Below are 19,099 nucleotides of genomic sequence, written 5' to 3' on the forward strand. Positions count from 1 at the left end.
CAGTTAATGAGTTCAAGCATATCTCATTTGCAATAGAGCAAATAAGTAGCCTACCAGCCTACGGCTAAAGATAACCATGTTCATATCCACCGTTGCATGACAGCAGAGAGAGAGTGAGAGGGGGAGAGAGAATGTCCAATATTCACATTAGAAATCAAAAGCTTGTGAAATACACAAACAAACAAACAGTGGGTTTCCCACCCACTAGCCTTCCAATACCTGGGAACAAAGCACAGGCCTTTATAATCAAAACAAGCTTAATTTATGCGCTGCATGTATAGCGTCAGCGCTGCTGCATTGCATTGCGCCAACAATAATAATGGCAGCATACACTGATGCAGTGCTCACAAGCATGGCATGGTGTACACGCAGAAGAAAGTGTACCAGTGCATAATGTCACTACCTTCTCATCGCCCGGGTATCGAACGAGCAGAGAGAATTATTTTGGCTGTCTTCTCATCCTCCTCTCACAGTGCCTTAGATTGCCCCTGCATCAATATTCTCACCATGCATATACACATGGCAAGCTCCACACAACGCATACACACACTCTCACTTGTATACACACTGTCAATCCACCCACACCCACACAACAATAATACACACATGATTACTTACCTTGCCTGCCTGCTGAGCTGCACAGGCCAGGGCAACGCAGCATCATGCATACACTCAATAATAACAGGCAAGCATGCATGTCTGTCTGCACAAATCTCAAGCTAAAGGAGAGCTAAGGTGGAATAAATTTGTATATTTTCATCTTGCAAGCAGCTCTTCTAACTAGCTTAAACCAAACAGCCCCATGCAATACTTATAATGTCAATGCATTCAGCTGTGGTAAGCATTAATTGAACATGTCATGAAATAAAGCAAAATACACTTATGTGGGACCCACCCAAAAATAGAGGGAAATTTAAATATGGAAAGTGCTGAAAATTCAGTTTTATGTTAATTTACTTTCAAGTATTGTTGTCACAAGGATTAGATGGAAAACAAGGTTGAAAAGATTCTCTCTTGATCATATTCACCCCACGTTCAACCATGAGAAAATGAAACTTGTTGAATGTTCACTGTTTTCCGTTTTGGTAGCTAATTGCAAAAGCAAAATACATCTATTTTGCATCAAAATTTGCCTAAAATATGATACCGGTAGCTGTTTAACAAAAAGTTCAACAAAATACCAATCATCCATAGGTCAACTGCTTATGATAAGTACTAAATTATAACTGACCAGAATATGAATGACCAAACATCCTTACACAAGTTACTTAAATACCTTTAGAGATTGAGACATATTCAGAACCAAATACCAAAAGACATTTATGATATAAGACGTGGATATATAGTTTTTTTAATGTCACATGAATGTAGGCATTGCTATTTTCCTTTTATAAAAGCTGAATCAGTAAGAAAATAGTCATTCTTTTCCAAGTTTCAATCTACAACTTATGATATCAGCTGAAGATATTAACATATTATGAGTTATTCTAAACCTTGAAATTTAAAGTCTTACTTTAATAGTGGTTTGAGGTTTATTGTAAATTAAATTTGTGAAACCTATACTGCATCCTTGTGATATTGGAAAGTTGTGATGCGTGTCTGCCATAAGTTGGTTGATAAAAATGTTAATGCCCAACTACATAATGACATGTTTGAGTTTTTAGTCAATAACAATTAGTAAATGTACAATATATTACCTAATAGGGCACATATTGGCCCCCATATGGGGCTTCTTCTTCTTTGTATACATGCACAGTATCTGTTTATACGATGTATAGCTTGAACTTCCAATGCTTGTACAAGAAATCCTACAATATTAATGATTGGATAATTTTCTTACAACTCCATTAGCTATAATATTTTGTGGGGAAATTATGTATTTATTATTTCTTTATATACTCTTCTTTGAAGTTTTAGAATTTATGAAAAAATAAAGGAGAGCGTTAATATATTGCCAGTATGTTTCAGGAACTCAACTAACGCAAAAGGAAAATAAAATTTCAACCACGCTATCGTTAAAAAAAAGGATCAAGAGAGGAATACATAGGTACCATGAAACGGAGCTATCTTCTCTTCACTGGAAAGACTTACACTATCTATACCATTTCCAGTGACTGAATGGAATAAACTGCTAACTTATATTTCAAAGGTTGCAAAATAGTCCTAGCCCATGTATTTCCTCTTTGAGAAACAGGATAGCTCCTATTCCTTCCAGTCCTTTACAATTATCTTACTAGAATCATTATTTGGCTGTTGATCCCAGTTGGGCTTTGTAAATATCACGTGATCATGAATCATGGCATTGCGTAATTGCTATTTAATGGTTTTCCAGATGCCCCTCACCATTACTGATTCATCAACGATTGCTCATTCAAAGTCATCACTGCTGTCTGTTGACCCTAGACCTAGAAGATGTCAGGATATGATGGAGACCAGGGACCCATTTCACAAAGCCTTTTTTCAATGACAAATGACAAAACCAGTGACAAATCTGCTGATAACCAATCAGAAGCAAGGATTTCAGTAGCTTATAACACAACTTGTCATTTGTCACTGATGACAAGTTTTGTGAAACGCCCCCAAGTACACACTTCACACCTTTGCTTCATCTCAAGCTACGACCATGACAGCATGGCTACAGCCTATAATACCAAGATTTAAGGAGACCGACAGCCTACAGAACTGATGGCCCATGAGAACAATGGCTCACAAGACCTACAGCCCGCAAGACCGACTATGTCATTCTTGTAGGCTATCTGCCAGCTTTTCTGAGGATTTCCCAGAGCTATAGTCTATTGGATGTCCCTGACATCATGCTCAAAGTGCCAATATTTTTTTTTGCAGAGAACCAGAAGTTTTCATAATTTTGGGGTATCTGTGCTTTCCTAGTTCACAATTATCTAGCCTGCCTTGAATTAAAATTACTTGAGAAAAGAAGCTACATCACTTTGTTTAAAAGACAACAAATTAAACCACAAAATAGTAATATTTCATAAACAATAATACAATGATTAAGATCATATCACTTTATCAAAACAAATTCTCCCTAAATAATTGCCCTCCTCCGACCTGGGTAACTGCCCCCCTTTCACCCCTACCCTTCAAGATATGTTCAACCACAGACCCTACATGGTTCAACATCATGGTGACATGGAACTACTCAATGAGGCCTAAACAAGACTTCTTATATCTCTCCAGAGTCAGACCAACAATATTAACTTCAACATTTGTAATCTATCTAAGAAATACAAACTTTCCATAAGTAACCTGTTGGAGTTATGATGTACAGAGGGAGTTAATGAAAACGAACTTTACTGATTTTTCTTCCACCCCAATGACCTTTAAACATGGCAGTTGACCTTAAACGTCTGTGAAATGATCTTCTCCAGATCGCAACTTGAGTTTGTGTGAAAAGTCAAATTCCTGGAAGCTGAGATAAACATCCATTATCCCTCTCATGTTAATCAACCCAAAGGGGGAGATGATGAGACATTTATTTTGTCTTTTTAAGAGCCAAAAGGGTGTTAGCTCAGTGTTAAAAAGCAAGAGCTAATGCCCTTCTGGATCCAAATAGACTACTTCAAAGAGTCCACTGAATAGGCCATTTCCATTTCATTCACCTGTTACAAATAAATGTATCTCAATGGTCAGAATTCAAATTGCATATATAAATTAGTGGTTGCTAGGTAGGACAAGCATTATGGCTTGCCCAACCTTACAAAACGTCAAAGACATTAATGACCTATATCTTTTCTTTCATCATGTACACCTTATGATGGTAATTCTTACATAATGGGCAATTTCAGGGTATGAAACCATTTTCAAAAGCATTCAGTCCAATAAAAACCTACCGGTATACCTGTTCTTGCATCATGTACACCGTATGATGATACTTCATACAAAATGGATGATCACAGTATGAGAATATTTTCAAAAGCATTCAGGGAAACTGGTACCCAGACTTGCTGAATTTCCCTGAAAGACACAATTCATCACCTACAAAGGACTGGGACATTGAATGCAAAATGAAAGCCTTCAAGGAATCTGAAAATTCCCAATGGGAAATACTTCCCAGAAAATTGGAAGACCAGTTAATATTTCCGTTGTATAAATGGTTTGAATCAAAATAATTGGTGATCTTTCGATTTCCAGTGAGGCAACATTACAACATTTATTTGTTAAACATGAGATAAACTGATACTGAAGAAATAACTTCATGGAATGAGTAAATTTCCCAACATTTATCAGAGAAACTGAAGTATTACATTTCAGTTATTGCTTTCTCCCAAAGGTTGATTAAATAATTGGTCTGTTTAGAGCCTACTGGCTCTTAACAGATGATATAGCGGTACTTGTAATCAGTATATTTGCAAGATTATTAAGTGTGAAAAGGGAATTAAAAAGATAACCAAATGCCGATTGAGTCTTGTATCATTAAAAGAAGTCGGAATTGTAAGGGTGATGACAAAATAGGAGTATCTACATATGAAATTTGAAGGAAACACGGTGAAAGATTTCATGCCTTACTGATGATTAGCCTTGTGAAATAAAGCATGAGCAAAAGCAGAAGCGACAACATTATAAATAACCAAACAAGTATTTTACACAATATGCTCAATGCTAGCAGCAAAAACTGTAATGCTGACTGATTATTATGATTGTGTATGTGTATCAGGAAACGTGGGTTTTCATTTGATTGTAAGGTCTCTGATATAGATCATCACTACTTCGCAAATTCTGCTTCTTATTCTCAGTTTTGCAGGGTCAGTCACCACCAAGATTTTCCTTGAACATTTAGTCATTCAGCAGACATTGTCATCAGACTTACATGACAATATCTTTAAACCAACAAAGACTTGTCCAGCATCCTAGCTGGGTCTCCCTTTAAAAGATGTTTGTAACGGAGAGGTGTGAAAAATACATATTTCGAATATGCTCCCATCAGTTGGTCAGTGTAATCAAAGTTTGGTCAGCTCGACATGCGACACAAAGTGGCCTTTGAATGGACAGTAGGGGGCCTATTTCATCTGCTTCGTCTTGGAATGGTCTGATCTTACAGGGCAGGTATTACAACGTGAAATACACTTTCAAAATATAATCTGTTCAAAACATGACGCACTCAACAATTTTCCTCTTGAAATCTTAATACCATTTATAAATCATATTGGGTTAAACATTAAATTGATAAGTAATGGCAATGTTACCTGGTTCAATATTGAAAACAATTAACATCTAAAACATCATCTGAAATCTTTCTATTTCCAGGGGTCAATCTTGGGACGTAGTGAGTGTTTGCAGCTTGGGGAGAACAGATCCAGTATTCAGAACCAGATCTAAGGTCTAGTCTGTCTCATTACTATGCACAAATGTGTTATAGTCCCAAAGTTTCAATCTCTCGACATGGGAGAAAAGGGTTGGTTTCAGACCTGATATATAACACTATATCCTTAAGTAAGGTATTTTATCGACCTTGCCTCTCTCCACCCAGGTGTTATATGGGTATCTAGTAGGCATGCAAAATAGTGACTCACTGGAAAGCTTGCCTATGGAGGGGACAGAGTCCACTATAAGTGCTTTGGTCAGTTACTGGTCACTGGTCTGTTGCTATATAAAACAGTTATTAATTATTCTAATGAGATTTAGATCTGTCTGACCAAAGTCTTAATCAGATTAAGAAACCAAGGTTCATTGATCTAGTGGTGGATAGCCAAGCCTAATACAATCACTCATCAAGACCAAGGGGTACTAGACACCCCTTAGGGTGGGGTCAAGTCAAATACTTGAAATAAATCAAGGTCTTATATCCTAATTACATTATCATCCCACCTCCTCATCAGTAACTGACCATCCTCCCAGTTCCTTTCTTTAATCCCTCACTACCAAGATAAGTTTTAATCCTTATGGCTATTTTCTTAAAAGTCTATACGATTTTCTATCGTAATTACTCATCCTGAGTATAACACTACTATAGGTACTCTCACCGAGTGAAAATCACTGTGTTTCTGGACATTTTGGAAAAGGAACATCCAAAGATTTTATATTTGTATATCAGACTATTTAATATACAAAGTGGCGGATAACTGTTCCGATCAAGCGTGCAAACTAACATTTCTTGTGAAAAAAACATCATATGATACGTCATACAGCACATTCAAATTATTGATATTGACCCTGACAGATGATTATACCATCCAGGACCACCCCGGTGCCAACACGGTGTCAACACGGACCGAATCCCGGATCACCCCGGATGGGGTCCGGGATGGTCCGGGACGGTCCGGGACGTATATGGGACTGTAGCTTTTAAAGCATCACACTTTTTTGAACAAAACATCCCGGACCATCCCGGATCACCCCAGACCATGGTCCGGGATGGTCCGGAGCGGTCCGTGCTCGTCCGTGCTGGTCCGGCTTTATATGGGACTGGGGCTTAAGATGAAACTGACATCATTTCACATATGAAGAAGTGCTTAGTGACAACAAATTAATAATGGTGATGAAATAGCATTAGACAGCTCACAGACAAATCATAATAGTGTCAGATAATTATCATTTAGATACAATGTTAAGAAGTTACCACTCAAGCAGAAGTCGATATCTATAGAATTATTGACATTGAACCACACCATCAAATTGACCAAAGGTAGGCAACAGGTTGTGTTCATGAATGTAATATTTGTGTGCCAAGAAAAATATTTATTGAAGTTGTAAATTCTAATCATTTGTTTGAATAGAATAAAACATAACAAGGATTTCAGCCATCTCAGACATGATTCTTCCCCCAAATATGTTTTTATAAACACTGGATCTGTGATATATAGTTTTAAATCAGTGGATGTGGTATTATTGTCCTGATTCTGGCTTCAATAGCTGGTGTGAATGCAGCCATAGAGCAGGACATGATTGAATGGTGGTGAATGTTTACATTTGTCCAGACAGATAGACAGTCCACTGACCATTAAACGAAGGATGGGCCTAATTAGGGATATGTGTGGAGTGAGTCTATTAAAGGGTTGGCTGCATTATGAATTGCCCTTGAAAGAAAACAGTATCAGATGACGAAGAGTGCATACTTACTGACTTACTTGTACTGAGATTCATCATAGTTTCATCATAGATTAGTACTTGTATTATTAATAAATTTAGAGGTATGGCATTTTACTTTTTGCAATATCAAAATGCCACGATGTCCATAAAAACACTGATTTATATTATATCAATGGTGAAGGCATAATGCAATGCAAAATAATGGAATGGTTTTACAACACATGTGTTAGAGCAACATCTGTTCTGTGGGCAACTTCCTACATTAAGGAGGCCTAACTTAACCCTACACACCAAACATTATATCTAAACCTGACCATAACCCTTAATCTAACCTTACAATAACTTATATCTTTGCCATTAAAGCAAATGTTGGATCACGGATAAAATGAGTGAATCTTGTTTTAAGGTCGACTAATTACCACAGACTCTTTCATTACAAAAAGAGTTCAAAAACCTTATAATATGCATAGTTTATCCTTGTAACATAAGCTCGGGCAAAATCAATGCAGAAATGAAGGAATTCCTTCAATGATCACATTAATCATACTTTTCATGGAACTTTGCAAAGCCTTACTTATAAAAAAAAGGCAAAATGGAAAAATATATATAGGTAAACCTTAAAAAAAAGGGTATTATGGAAAAGAGCAATATTTCTTCGAAATTACACATGTACAGCAGAATACAAATTTTAACTGGACTACCTTACTATGGTAGGAAGATGATATATTACTGGTAACGATTGACTTGCAAAGTAGCCTTTACAAGACCTGGTGACTACAATACTATGTTAGGAAGATGGTATATTACTGGTAACGATTGACTTGCAAAGTAGCCTTTACAAGACCTGGTGACTACAATACTATGTTAGGAAGATGGTATATTACTGGTAACGATGAACTTGCAAAGTAGCCTTTACAAGACCTGGTGACTACAATACTATGTTAGGAAGATGGTATATTACTGGTAACGATTGACTTGCAAAGTAGCCTTTACAAGACCTGGTGACTACAATACCATGTTAGGAAGATGGTATATTAGTAGTAAAGATTGACTTGCAAAGTAGCCTTTACAAGACCTGGTGACTACCATACTATGTTAGGAAGATGGTATATTAGTAGTAAAGATTGACTTGCAAAGTAGCCTTTACAAGACCTGGTGACTACAATACTATGGTACGGAGATGGTATATTACTAGTAACGATTGACTTGCAAAGTAGCCTTTACAGGACCTGGTGACTACAATACTATGGTAAGGAGATGGTATATTACTGGTAACGATGAACTTGCAAAGTAGCCTTTACAAGACCTGGTTACTACAAAACTATGGTAGGAAGATGGTGTATTACTGGTAATGATTGACTTGCAAAGTAGCCTTTACAAGACCTGGTGACTTCAATACTATGGTAAGGAGATGGTGTATTACCGGTAACGATGAACTTGCAAAGTAGCCTTTACAAGACCTGGTGACTACAATACTATGGTAAGGAGATGGTGTATTACTGGTAACGATTGACTTGCAAAGTAGGGCACCTTGGTGAAGGTTACAATTGATTAGTAGAAGGTGAAAAACACAGCTGGTTGATAATGAAAACTGTCACCTTAATTACACTTCTCTATGCTCAGTGTTATTCATAGAGCAATGAGAATTATTCATTAGTTTAACAAAGTTCCTGTAAATAGTATATATTTCAAACATACAAGTGTCAGTAAGGGCACATATAACCATATTTTCTTTGATTGTATAGTACTTGTTTGCCAGAAGACATTTTGGACTGTTTAAATCCTGGCTCATATTAACCACTCAAAAGTTAATTTCACATTTAAAAACAAAGAAGAAGAATAATGACTAAAAGATATAGTATGTTTACCTTGCTAACTACACTTTTTTAACTGATAAAAAATTACATTTGAGAGAGGTATTTGTAGTTTGAACTTATCTAATGACTTGATTATTTATAATTGACTTACTTTAAATAATCTATGACTTAATCTAGCGGTTCATCTTGCTTATAATCTAACGTGTAAACTCAATTATTAGTTTACTAACCTACAGGCACTAACATCAATAAGCTCTTAAAGTTATTTGTAACTTTATTTTATTACTATCTAAATTTCTGTACTTATCTTACCTATTTTCTTACATACTTACAAACTTATTTAGTTGCTTACTGAGGTACCTAGCTAATAACTCACTTACTTGCTTGCTTCCTTCCTTCCTTGCTTATTTATGTACCTACTTACTTACTTGCTTATCTACTTACTTGCTTACTTACTTACTTACCGATACTTGTCTACTTACTTACTTGCTTTCTTACTTACTTACTTACTTATGTACCTACTAACTTACTTGCTTACTTACTTATCTACATACTTACTTGCTTTCTTACTTGCTTACTTACTTACTTATGTACCTCCTTACTTACTTGCTTACTTACTTATCTACATACTTACTTGCTTTCTTACTTGCTTACTTACTTACTTATGTACCTACTTACTTACTTGCTTACTTACTTATGTACCTATTTACTTACTTGCTTACTTATATACCTACTTACTTTCTAGTTGCTTGTTTAACCCACAAGTAAGAACTATTGACTCATTAATACCACTTCCGCGTGATGTTTGTTCGTCTTATTTACGAGTTCCGAGAAACTTACTACAAAACTTCTAAACCAGAAGTCTTCTACATCTTCTTTGATTCTAAATCAAATCACAGTCAAGTTGAGGTATCATCTACTTGTGTTTGGCAGGGAAACGTAATATAACTGAAAATCTATACTTCCATAAATTGAGTATGACAAGAAGTTCATTGGAACTGTAATGCCATGCCCTGTCAAATCGAGCAAGATAATGAGAATTCCAGAACACCAAGCAAGTACAGAAAATGCTACATGTATGACAAGGATACTGCTACTTATTTTCACAAATATACATTATTTGTAGTAATGCACTACTTATTCACCAATGATATTCATTGGTGTTTGGTATAATATTCATTAGACAAAGATATGTGTATACTTTGAACATGAACATTGTTATTTAAATTTAAATCATTACTTTTATTATTTACACAAAGTGCTTTATAACAATAAGCAATGCAGCAATTTGGGAGGTATACAAATGTTATTATGTTGAGAAATAGCTTATATAGCTGATAAATAGTATCCCACTTATCTATGTCAGAAGTCTACACATAGATCCTGTGCCCTCAAAAGGACACTGTATATGTAATATTACAGCGATCTTAAACTGCATAAAAGTTACATTTGGGGATCAACACCCTTGTAGTCCAATTGTAAAAATTTACTTCAGAAAGCCCTTGCTGAATGTCTACATTATGAGCAGTTTGTACTGGATTTTTTATCGTTATTATCAATAAGTGCTTGGCTCTGCCTTTAGAAAATTGAATGAGGGGGAAATGTATTCAGAAATCAAGTAAAGTTGGATGAAAGCAGCATCATATGTTGAAGGAGAAACGCTGACTTCACAAAGACCTCAACAAATGCTTCCCCAATAGAGATGAACAAAGCTGGTACATCTGTCATTCGTATCAAACCAACGCTCCTTGCTGCCACATTTCAATTCTATCAGTATACTTATTGCCCTAGGGAACATTCCTTTCTATTCTCCTTCGTCTTATTACTAGCATTCAAACTCAAGAATCGTTTCATGCTTGCTTTGATAGCAGTCTAACACTGGCTCATACGATTATGATTTCATTCAATGGTGTCTGCAGAGGATACATTGTGGTTAATATCTGGGTACCATACATGATATTCCAGGGTAAACTATGATAGATAGCAAACCATACATATGAATTTTATTTTTTATTGCATGCTAGACAATATGTGGACTATTTCTGCTGGGCGATTTCTGTACCATAATCCATAATGACATTTATAATACCCTGTCAAAATACTGAAATTGAGTTATCCAATACAAATATATATTTCACAGAATTGAATCAAGTCTTTCGTCTTCTTTGTGCATGGCTGATCGTCAACGAAACAGAGTTAAGTCTTTTGACAACTCTGTTTGTTGCTACGGCAGGCAGCCAGTGAAAACAAATTCATTTAATCAAATTATGGAAATGCAAGCATTACTTTAACCCAACAGAACTTTGTTATTCCTGGCACATTATTTCTGAGTAAGGTGTCCTATGAAAGGGCAGAAAATGAACTTTCTAGAAATGTGATTTTCTCTTTGAAATTCAGATACCGCCCGCCAAATGACTTTTTGATACCTTCTCCTTAAATTTTGTTTAATCACTCATCATCAATATGCATCATATGAGTTGCATCAAATGAAAGAGGAGGATCTTAGCTTCACAAATATGTGTCATTTGTTAATTATAATTGTAGTTAAGTTATGATAAAACATCAATAATTCTTGGTTTCATTTTTTCTGGGACGCAATGTATGACCAGAGAGAGTCAGTATAGTTCCCCTTTAATCAAGGGCTGGGATCTATTGAGTATGGAGAATGTGTATCCAACCAAAATCAAATAAGACACTTCTATTTTACATCTTATGGTTAAATTACAATACTAACAAGAAAATGGAATCATTATTTTCACCTTTTTCTCCTTTTTTGCCCATAAACCGGCGGAATGATCTCCTCATGCGATTTCCTCTACCACCTGCGCCACTGCCCCCTATGGGTAAACTGCTATCGTCTTTTGACATTGTTATTTCAGCCTGTATATCGAGTCTTCACGGATTAATCTTAGGACCAAGTCGGGATCCTACAGTCTAGATAGAGCTGTTAAGGTATCAATCCTACATATATATATGATCGCCAGGATTTAAAAGATGTTACTGTCAATTGGTCCAGAGTACTCCAAGTTATAGATTATATTAATTGCACACTGTGGTGGAATGCTGCGAATAATTGAAATTACAAAACAAACATTGCTCAGCTGGGGCTTTTGGTAATTTCAAAACTTCTGATACCAAACTATGGCAGCTCTCGACAATTTGCCCCGCATAAAATTAGCGATTCTCCCTCAACTCATTATTAAGTTCCTGTGGTGAACAAATTATTCTCCCTCCAATTGTTGCTTATGCTCAGTATTATTAGAACTGTTTCAGCATCAATAATGGATAACCTTCATCATACATGATTGTCATAGAGTTGTGTTAATTTCCACCAGAGGCACATCTGAAAGATAGTCTTGAATATCATCTATACCTGATTCACAATGATGAAACAAGTCAAAAGAAAATTGGTGAGGAAGATGTCGATGTTGATTACGATGATGAAGAGAAGGAGGAGAAGAGGACTTCCACTACACTAGTTATCTACTGAAGATCAAGATATAGTAGCAACCTCCAAGAAATAATACACACACAAGGTTTTTATGAGATGCTCATGGAAGAATTATCACAATTTTGTCTTTGTCCACAACATCAATGAAATCCATGGCCTTAGCATTGACAGTGTCTCATCATTTATCACTGTGAATTAAAGTTGACCCAGCAGAGAGAGGCAGAGACAGAGAGCGAGAGAGTATTAGGGTGAGAGACACCCAAATCAGACCCCACCATCGGATGACAAAAACCATCTGCTTTTTGGTGGCGGCAACCAAACTTCCAGCATGGGACTCCCGTTCCTGGTGCAATCTTTGTATGATCGGTCCACAATGTCAGTTTAAAGGTTTACCAAAGAATCATCTCTAGTTTGGGGCCAATAAAGACTTGATCCATGATAGTTGATTAACAGACATGTTTAAAGGTGCTTCTATATCAGCTAAGCCTCCCTCCATGTGCCTGATACATCACACACACACAGACTCACTCTAGCTCCACTAGCACTGTGTGGGTGAGAGTGTGTATGTGTGTGAGCGAGCGAGCGCTGGAATATTGGCACGCTTATGCATGCATTGCTATGCAGACAAGGTAGGATACACAATCAGAGCTTGATGATAGCTCACACACTCATACACACACACTCACATCTTCCTCCTACGTCTCCCTCTCTTTCTCTCTCTTCTTTCCTCTCTCTCACACTCTCCCTCTATCTCTCCTTCTCTCATACACACTCACACACAAATACCCTATCATAGGCTAGGTCAGCTGGACATGAACATGACTATGCCATGGCATAAATAGTGAACATCCTGGTATTCTCTCGTCTCTATGCGTTATGCATGGCCAGGTAGGGGCCCCCTTCCTCTCTATCTCTACCTCTCGCACTCACTCTCCCCCTCTCTCTCTCCATCTCACTCACTCTCTCTACCTCGTACCCTTTTGTATAATTTCCCTGTCGAAGCAGGGAGGGACGGAGCATAGCTGAACTTCAAGTCTAATGTATGTGGCTGCCCCAAACGGCGGCAACCGCTACCTCTGGTCTGTGTACGAACATGTAATGCATGCATGCAGCTTGTAGAGTGGTAACTCGTAGTCGGATACACAGCCCGACACATGAACGTACCCCCATGCATAATACGCACCATCGTCATCAGCCCTGTAGACTTGAGATTGAGTTATTCCACCTATTGAATCTACTCCCTCTCTTAAGAAAACCCTTCATCATTGCTCCTAATTTTACTTAAGAAATGTGAATGACATTAATCATTTTGAGGTTTCATTCAAGTGTAGAGCCATTACAATAAATGTATACACATAAACATAATACTCGAACAGGACAAATTCAAAACTTCATTTGTGTATAATCTTTAAAATGCCAATTTCGTAAAATCTATTATTTATCTGATACGTATTTGACCTTCAATATTGTGCTTCGAAGTACAAGCTTTTTTTGCTTGCACAGAATTGACTTTTCATGAATCAAGATCAAAGTGCAAGAAGGAAGAAAAGAAAGAATTCAATGAACAAAGAAACGTGACATAGAGCCAGGTTTTCGATGTTCTTAACATTGGTGATTCATAAATCAACATGCCATTTTCATTTTCAACGATGACACTGATTACTCTGTGCGCTGAGTGTAATCTACGCCACTATCAAAGAAAATTTATTAACACAATTTATCACTTTAATTTATACTTTTGGTAACAATGCCCTCAGGAAAATTGAGTTCATAACCAAACAAGAGTAATATTAAAGACCCAAATAGTTCTTAAATGTAGTGCAAAAATAACTCATACACAAGACAGCAATACCCAAAGAAATTACCAATATATGTTTTTAAAATGTCTGTAGATTTCAGCTCCTATTCATCTCTGTATGTTTTGTCCGTTTTCAGTCTGAGATAGCTAGCTGCAGTGTAATGTTTATTTTGATCCTCTCTTTTACTAGTACCTAATGATATATCTATCTATCTATCTATAGCAGCATATAAGTAAAATATTTACTCCAATCATTACATTTTCTGTGACATGACCCACAACATGCCTTCAGAAGCAGAATATGTATGAAATATTAAAAAAATAAATATGAAAACCATAAATTCCATTTTTTATTTTCAATATACTATGTTTCTGGTTATGCCGCAAGTATTTCAATTCAAATTTGAGTGGCTTATTGTGAGGGTTTAACCCTTTTATGTATCTGAATATGGACAATAATATCTTTAAAAGAGAGCCAAAAATTCACAAACGACTACTAACTGCATAATCAATTTGTTTTCACAAAAGCAAAGCCGACATGAAGCCATATATGTGTTAAGTAATGAATATTGCCTTGCCATCATCTATCAACATTTTGAAATTCGCCTAATGATATTTTGGTAGTAGTTCCAAGAAATCAAGTGTTAAAACATGAGAAAGTTTAGCTTTTAGAATAACTTTCTCAATTTCAGAACAGGCTAATAACAATGTAAACATAACCAACATGGTAAACATAACATAGTCACCATGCCCATGAATATTGTTGAAACTATATTTCATTTAGATTAGGATATCAGCCCCAATAGTCTACATCATTTCCTTTCAACCTTCAGCCGTATTGGACGGATCAATTATATTCCCTTCAAATGTTTGTGGGTGTTAGTTTTGTTATTATATTCTTCTATTAATGACATTCAAGTGATTGTTGGCTTAACAGTTTCCTGCATTTGATACTGGATGCAACATCAGGTGTGTTCACCAGACAATTTCCTTTAACTTCCCATATATGCTTCATCGTGGTATTTAGTAGTGTCCCCCTCTATTAAACACAAGGATGGAGACAGAGAAATAGAATGTTCCTTCACCAAATGATTTAGGGAACCCTTCCTAACCTCATCACACACCACTTAACATCTAAAGGGCTATTTTCAGATCACTTATAACAATAATAATATATAAATAAAATCAAAAAGATATTGGGCCGATTCACTGCTTACTCATTTAAGCCCAAGAGCCTTCCATACCGCTTATGGATTTTATTAATCCAATACTATCTTTCTATATTCAGTGAATTTATCATAACTGTTAGTTTTGACTAAACCTGAAACCTGGTCCTTCTATCATACAAAAGCATCAATCCCCCTCATGTCCTATTTAAGATATAAGATATATCTCTAATTTACCCCTCCAAAAAGAAATAGAAAATGGGAAAGCAAGAGTGCCTTATTTAAATGAAAAGGACAATATTTTGATTGGGAATAGAAGACTTGGTTTAGGGATAAGCGCAGCTTAAATGGTATCACTTTGAAGGAGATAATAGGATTCATGTGGTTTTTGGTGGAGCAATCTGTAACAAGGTCAGTTGATTTGAATAGTGCAAGATTCTCATTACAATCGATTACTCAAAGATTATCCTCTTATCAATCAAGGATAAAATGTAATCAAATGTATAATTCGTTTGAAAACAACCGCAAAAGAAACCTCAAAAGTATTAGGAAATCCGGAAAGTGATATATGAAACCATCGCGTGCATGTCATAATATTTTCACACTAAATATCTCCTTGTATACACGGTGAGGTGTAATTAGAGAATAATCACCAAGAATTACAGACAAAAAAATGAAAAAGATATCTTAAATTATCATAACACACAAGTTTCTATGTGTCTTTTTTTTATCCACATGTGACGAAGATAAGACAAAAGACATATCTTTCTTCTTTGAAAGAAAGGTCTCTCTTCATCCTTCTACCCCTTTCTTTCCATCTATCTTTCTCATTCAATCTTATTTTCTTTCTTGATGTCAAATAAAGTTATGCAACAGAGGTTTGTGTCCAAAAAATAAGAAAATAAATCTATTTTTTCATCTGTGAACATGAATGTCAGAGACCGATGTCATTGTCATAACAGGCAGCCATTTCAGGAAATTATGCTTATATGAAAATGTCCCTTATATCTCTTCTTTGTGATGTTTATTGCTAGTAAAACTCATTTTTCTCTGCTCTTAGCATTTGCTTGAACACAAAAAACCAATTTCACAGCACTACGATAAGAAACCATTGACTCATTCCATTTTGGATTTGGGGGCACAGGCTGCATATATGATGCAGAGATTCTGCCATTTCCCATCTTGTGCATAAAAGCATGGGCGATACCCACGTCTGCAACAACTTTCCACATACACTTATGCGAGGAGAGATAGAGAAAGAGAGAGAATAAGTCTTCACTCTTTCTTCCCTTGCACCGGGCTAGGCTAGGCTAGGCTAATGCATAATTCCCAACCAATACAGGCTCTTCCCTTCACTGCCCGTACTCCCTGACAAGGAGGTGGCGGTGAACGTAGATGGGGCTTGCAAACCGGGGGTTTAACGAAGGGGTGAGTAGGACAGGTTAATTCTACATCAGGTAATTGATGGATCCCATCATATGTTCTGACAGTTTCATGTCTAATCCAATGTAAATTACTCGGTATAATCATACTTAAAATTCTCTATCTCTACAGTTACTTGATAGAATTGAAAATTCTACCCAGGTGATGACTCACTAATATCTATGATACAATAAGAATATTTATGATCAATGTATGCATGCCTATTACATACAACATTCTGAAAATCTTTCATCTGTTCTCTTGAAAATAGAATAATAAAATCTTGGAACATGGTGGGCAATTTTTCATTTCATTGGAGCCTAAATAGCATTAATACAGCGTTAACACCCTTCAGGCTCTATGGATAAGCTTGACTTTCTAACGCTATGAAGAAAAGAAAGTTAGCTTCAGGGATCCTAAACAAACACATTAATTAAGCAAAATCTTAGAAATACATATATTATGCATACATTTCCTTAAATGAAGGATGAGAAAAACGCTACAGGGCAAAGAATAATTTCGTCTCAGATTAAGACACAGCCCACATAACAGAACATGGAAGAAAATAAGAAAACTTGTCTTCTTAATTCTTGTATGAATATGGAACATAAACAACTGCAAGTTATTCAGAATCAAGAAAGAAAAGAAGGTTTTGAAATGGAGGCATTACAAATGACGGGAAAACCCCCAGGAAGGTATAAGATTGCAGGTGTATGTAGAGTATAATAAAGAATGTAACCAATAACAAAGTATAGGTAATAGGAGGGAAAGTGGGCTTTTACATAGGTAGATAGATAGCCTAGGGACAGGACTCTTAATGATGATTGTAACAGAATCATCTATAATTACAGATGTAATTACTCTGAAAGAGGTGAAGTTTGCCTCAAGTCAGAGCAAAGCAAAGAGACAGTCAGAGACAGAGACAGAGACAGAGACAGAGACAGACAGACAGACAGAAGGAAAACACTAGACTAGAATATACACAAAATCTTTACAGTTAACTACTTCTTTATTATTAAGAAAAGATTTGTTACACAAAAAGGTAGAAACAGGGAGTAACAAATTACATTAGAGAAAGGTAGACATAAAATGAAAATGACATTTAACGATGGAAAGAACAAGAGATAGAGGGTAATGGCAGATAGAAAATGAAATTAATGGAGGAGGTAAAAAAAAAGGTGGTAAAAAAAAAGGTAGAAAAAGTAAGAGAAATATCATCACAAAAGATGGCAACCATACATATTCAAGATGATATATTACTCTGCTAGGTTCATAAAAGACAGAAAATGTAGCCTTTGACACAAGGCAGAGATCCTATACAAAGCTTGAAGTAACAGCACCACTCTACATTTCAATCTCCAAACAATAGATGGCAGTATTCATGAATGCTGAAAAGAGGGTGTATGTCTTCTTTAGATGTCAATGTAGAGGAGAACAAAGACGGGTCTTTCTTGAATCACACACGTTCAAATGTGGAAACAGAAAGCAATGGAGCGATTTTTGCAGTGGTGGTTTGGATCATCAAGTATTTTAGATTTGTGCATAGAAATGTAGCCAACTGTCTGGCTCCTGCTAAACACATTAATAAGCTGCTTTGAAGGGTTAGGTTGGGTTGAGCTAGGTCGAGTTTACCAAAGCAAAAGCTTTGATTTAGCTTGAACTTAGTATGGGGTTACAATTTAGTAATATTTGAATGAGAGCATTGGAAGATCATGTCTTTAAAAGTAGAAGGAAGGCAGTAAATCTAGAATGTGAGTACACCTATGTAGTGACTCTACAAATGTCCTAAATGCAATAGTGAGAAAAATAGCTTTCCTGCAGGACAAATCATTTCATACTTTACAATGTGATCATTTGGTGGAAGAGGGTGGGTGGACATTATTTGCAGTTAACAAAATAACAGGAAGTAAATCACATAGTACAAAATATAAATTTGTTTGTTTTTCACGCCATGGACATCAAGACAATATAGAGAGTTCTAATGTTATACCATGAAAATCATCAAAGAAGATTTTTTTTTTCCTGAACAATTGATCAAACAAACAAACTAAAAACATAGGCATGCATCCCTGTTTTCATCAAAGGCCTTTTTTTCTTGAATAAAATGAAACAAAGAACTTAGACTAAAACAATACACCTGGGGGTTCATATACTCGCTTTCAAAGTTTCATGACTCATAAAGAAATGATATCTTAAGCATCTGTATTATACTCATCAATAAACCTTGACAGTGACATACAATGATGTTTGATTATGTTTATTGTAATGTGTATGCAAAATAACAATACAAAGGCTTTTTTGTGGAATAAAAAAGATATTATCTAATTGGATTCTACTATGGAAATTAAAAGATTAAAATACCTGTCTGGATTTCAAATTCTTGTATTCCCATAGTCAG

At 36.0% G+C, this 19,099-nt stretch overlaps 1 protein-coding gene across 2 annotated transcripts in view; it reads right to left on the reverse strand.

Annotated features, from left to right (window-relative positions):
• LOC105446090 (triple functional domain protein-like) overlaps window positions 1-13,254 on the reverse strand; it is a 72,029-nt gene extending 58,775 nt beyond the window's left edge. The window contains exon 1 of one of the 2 annotated variants that reach the window (XM_030974166.1): window positions 11,624-13,254. In XM_030974166.1, the coding sequence (XP_030830026.1) occupies window positions 11,624-11,732 (109 nt within the window). In that variant the 5' untranslated portion in view covers window positions 11,733-13,254. The remainder of the gene's footprint in view (window positions 1-11,623) is intronic. The other variant, XM_030974169.1, reaches the window with a different exon arrangement.
• Between the last annotated feature and the right edge of the window lie 5,845 nt (window positions 13,255-19,099).

The sequence above is a fragment of the Strongylocentrotus purpuratus genome, unplaced genomic scaffold (genome assembly GCF_000002235.5).
Source record: "Strongylocentrotus purpuratus isolate Spur 01 unplaced genomic scaffold, Spur_5.0 spur5_scaffold_7, whole genome shotgun sequence".
Taxonomy (NCBI): Eukaryota; Metazoa; Echinodermata; class Echinoidea; order Camarodonta; family Strongylocentrotidae; genus Strongylocentrotus; species Strongylocentrotus purpuratus.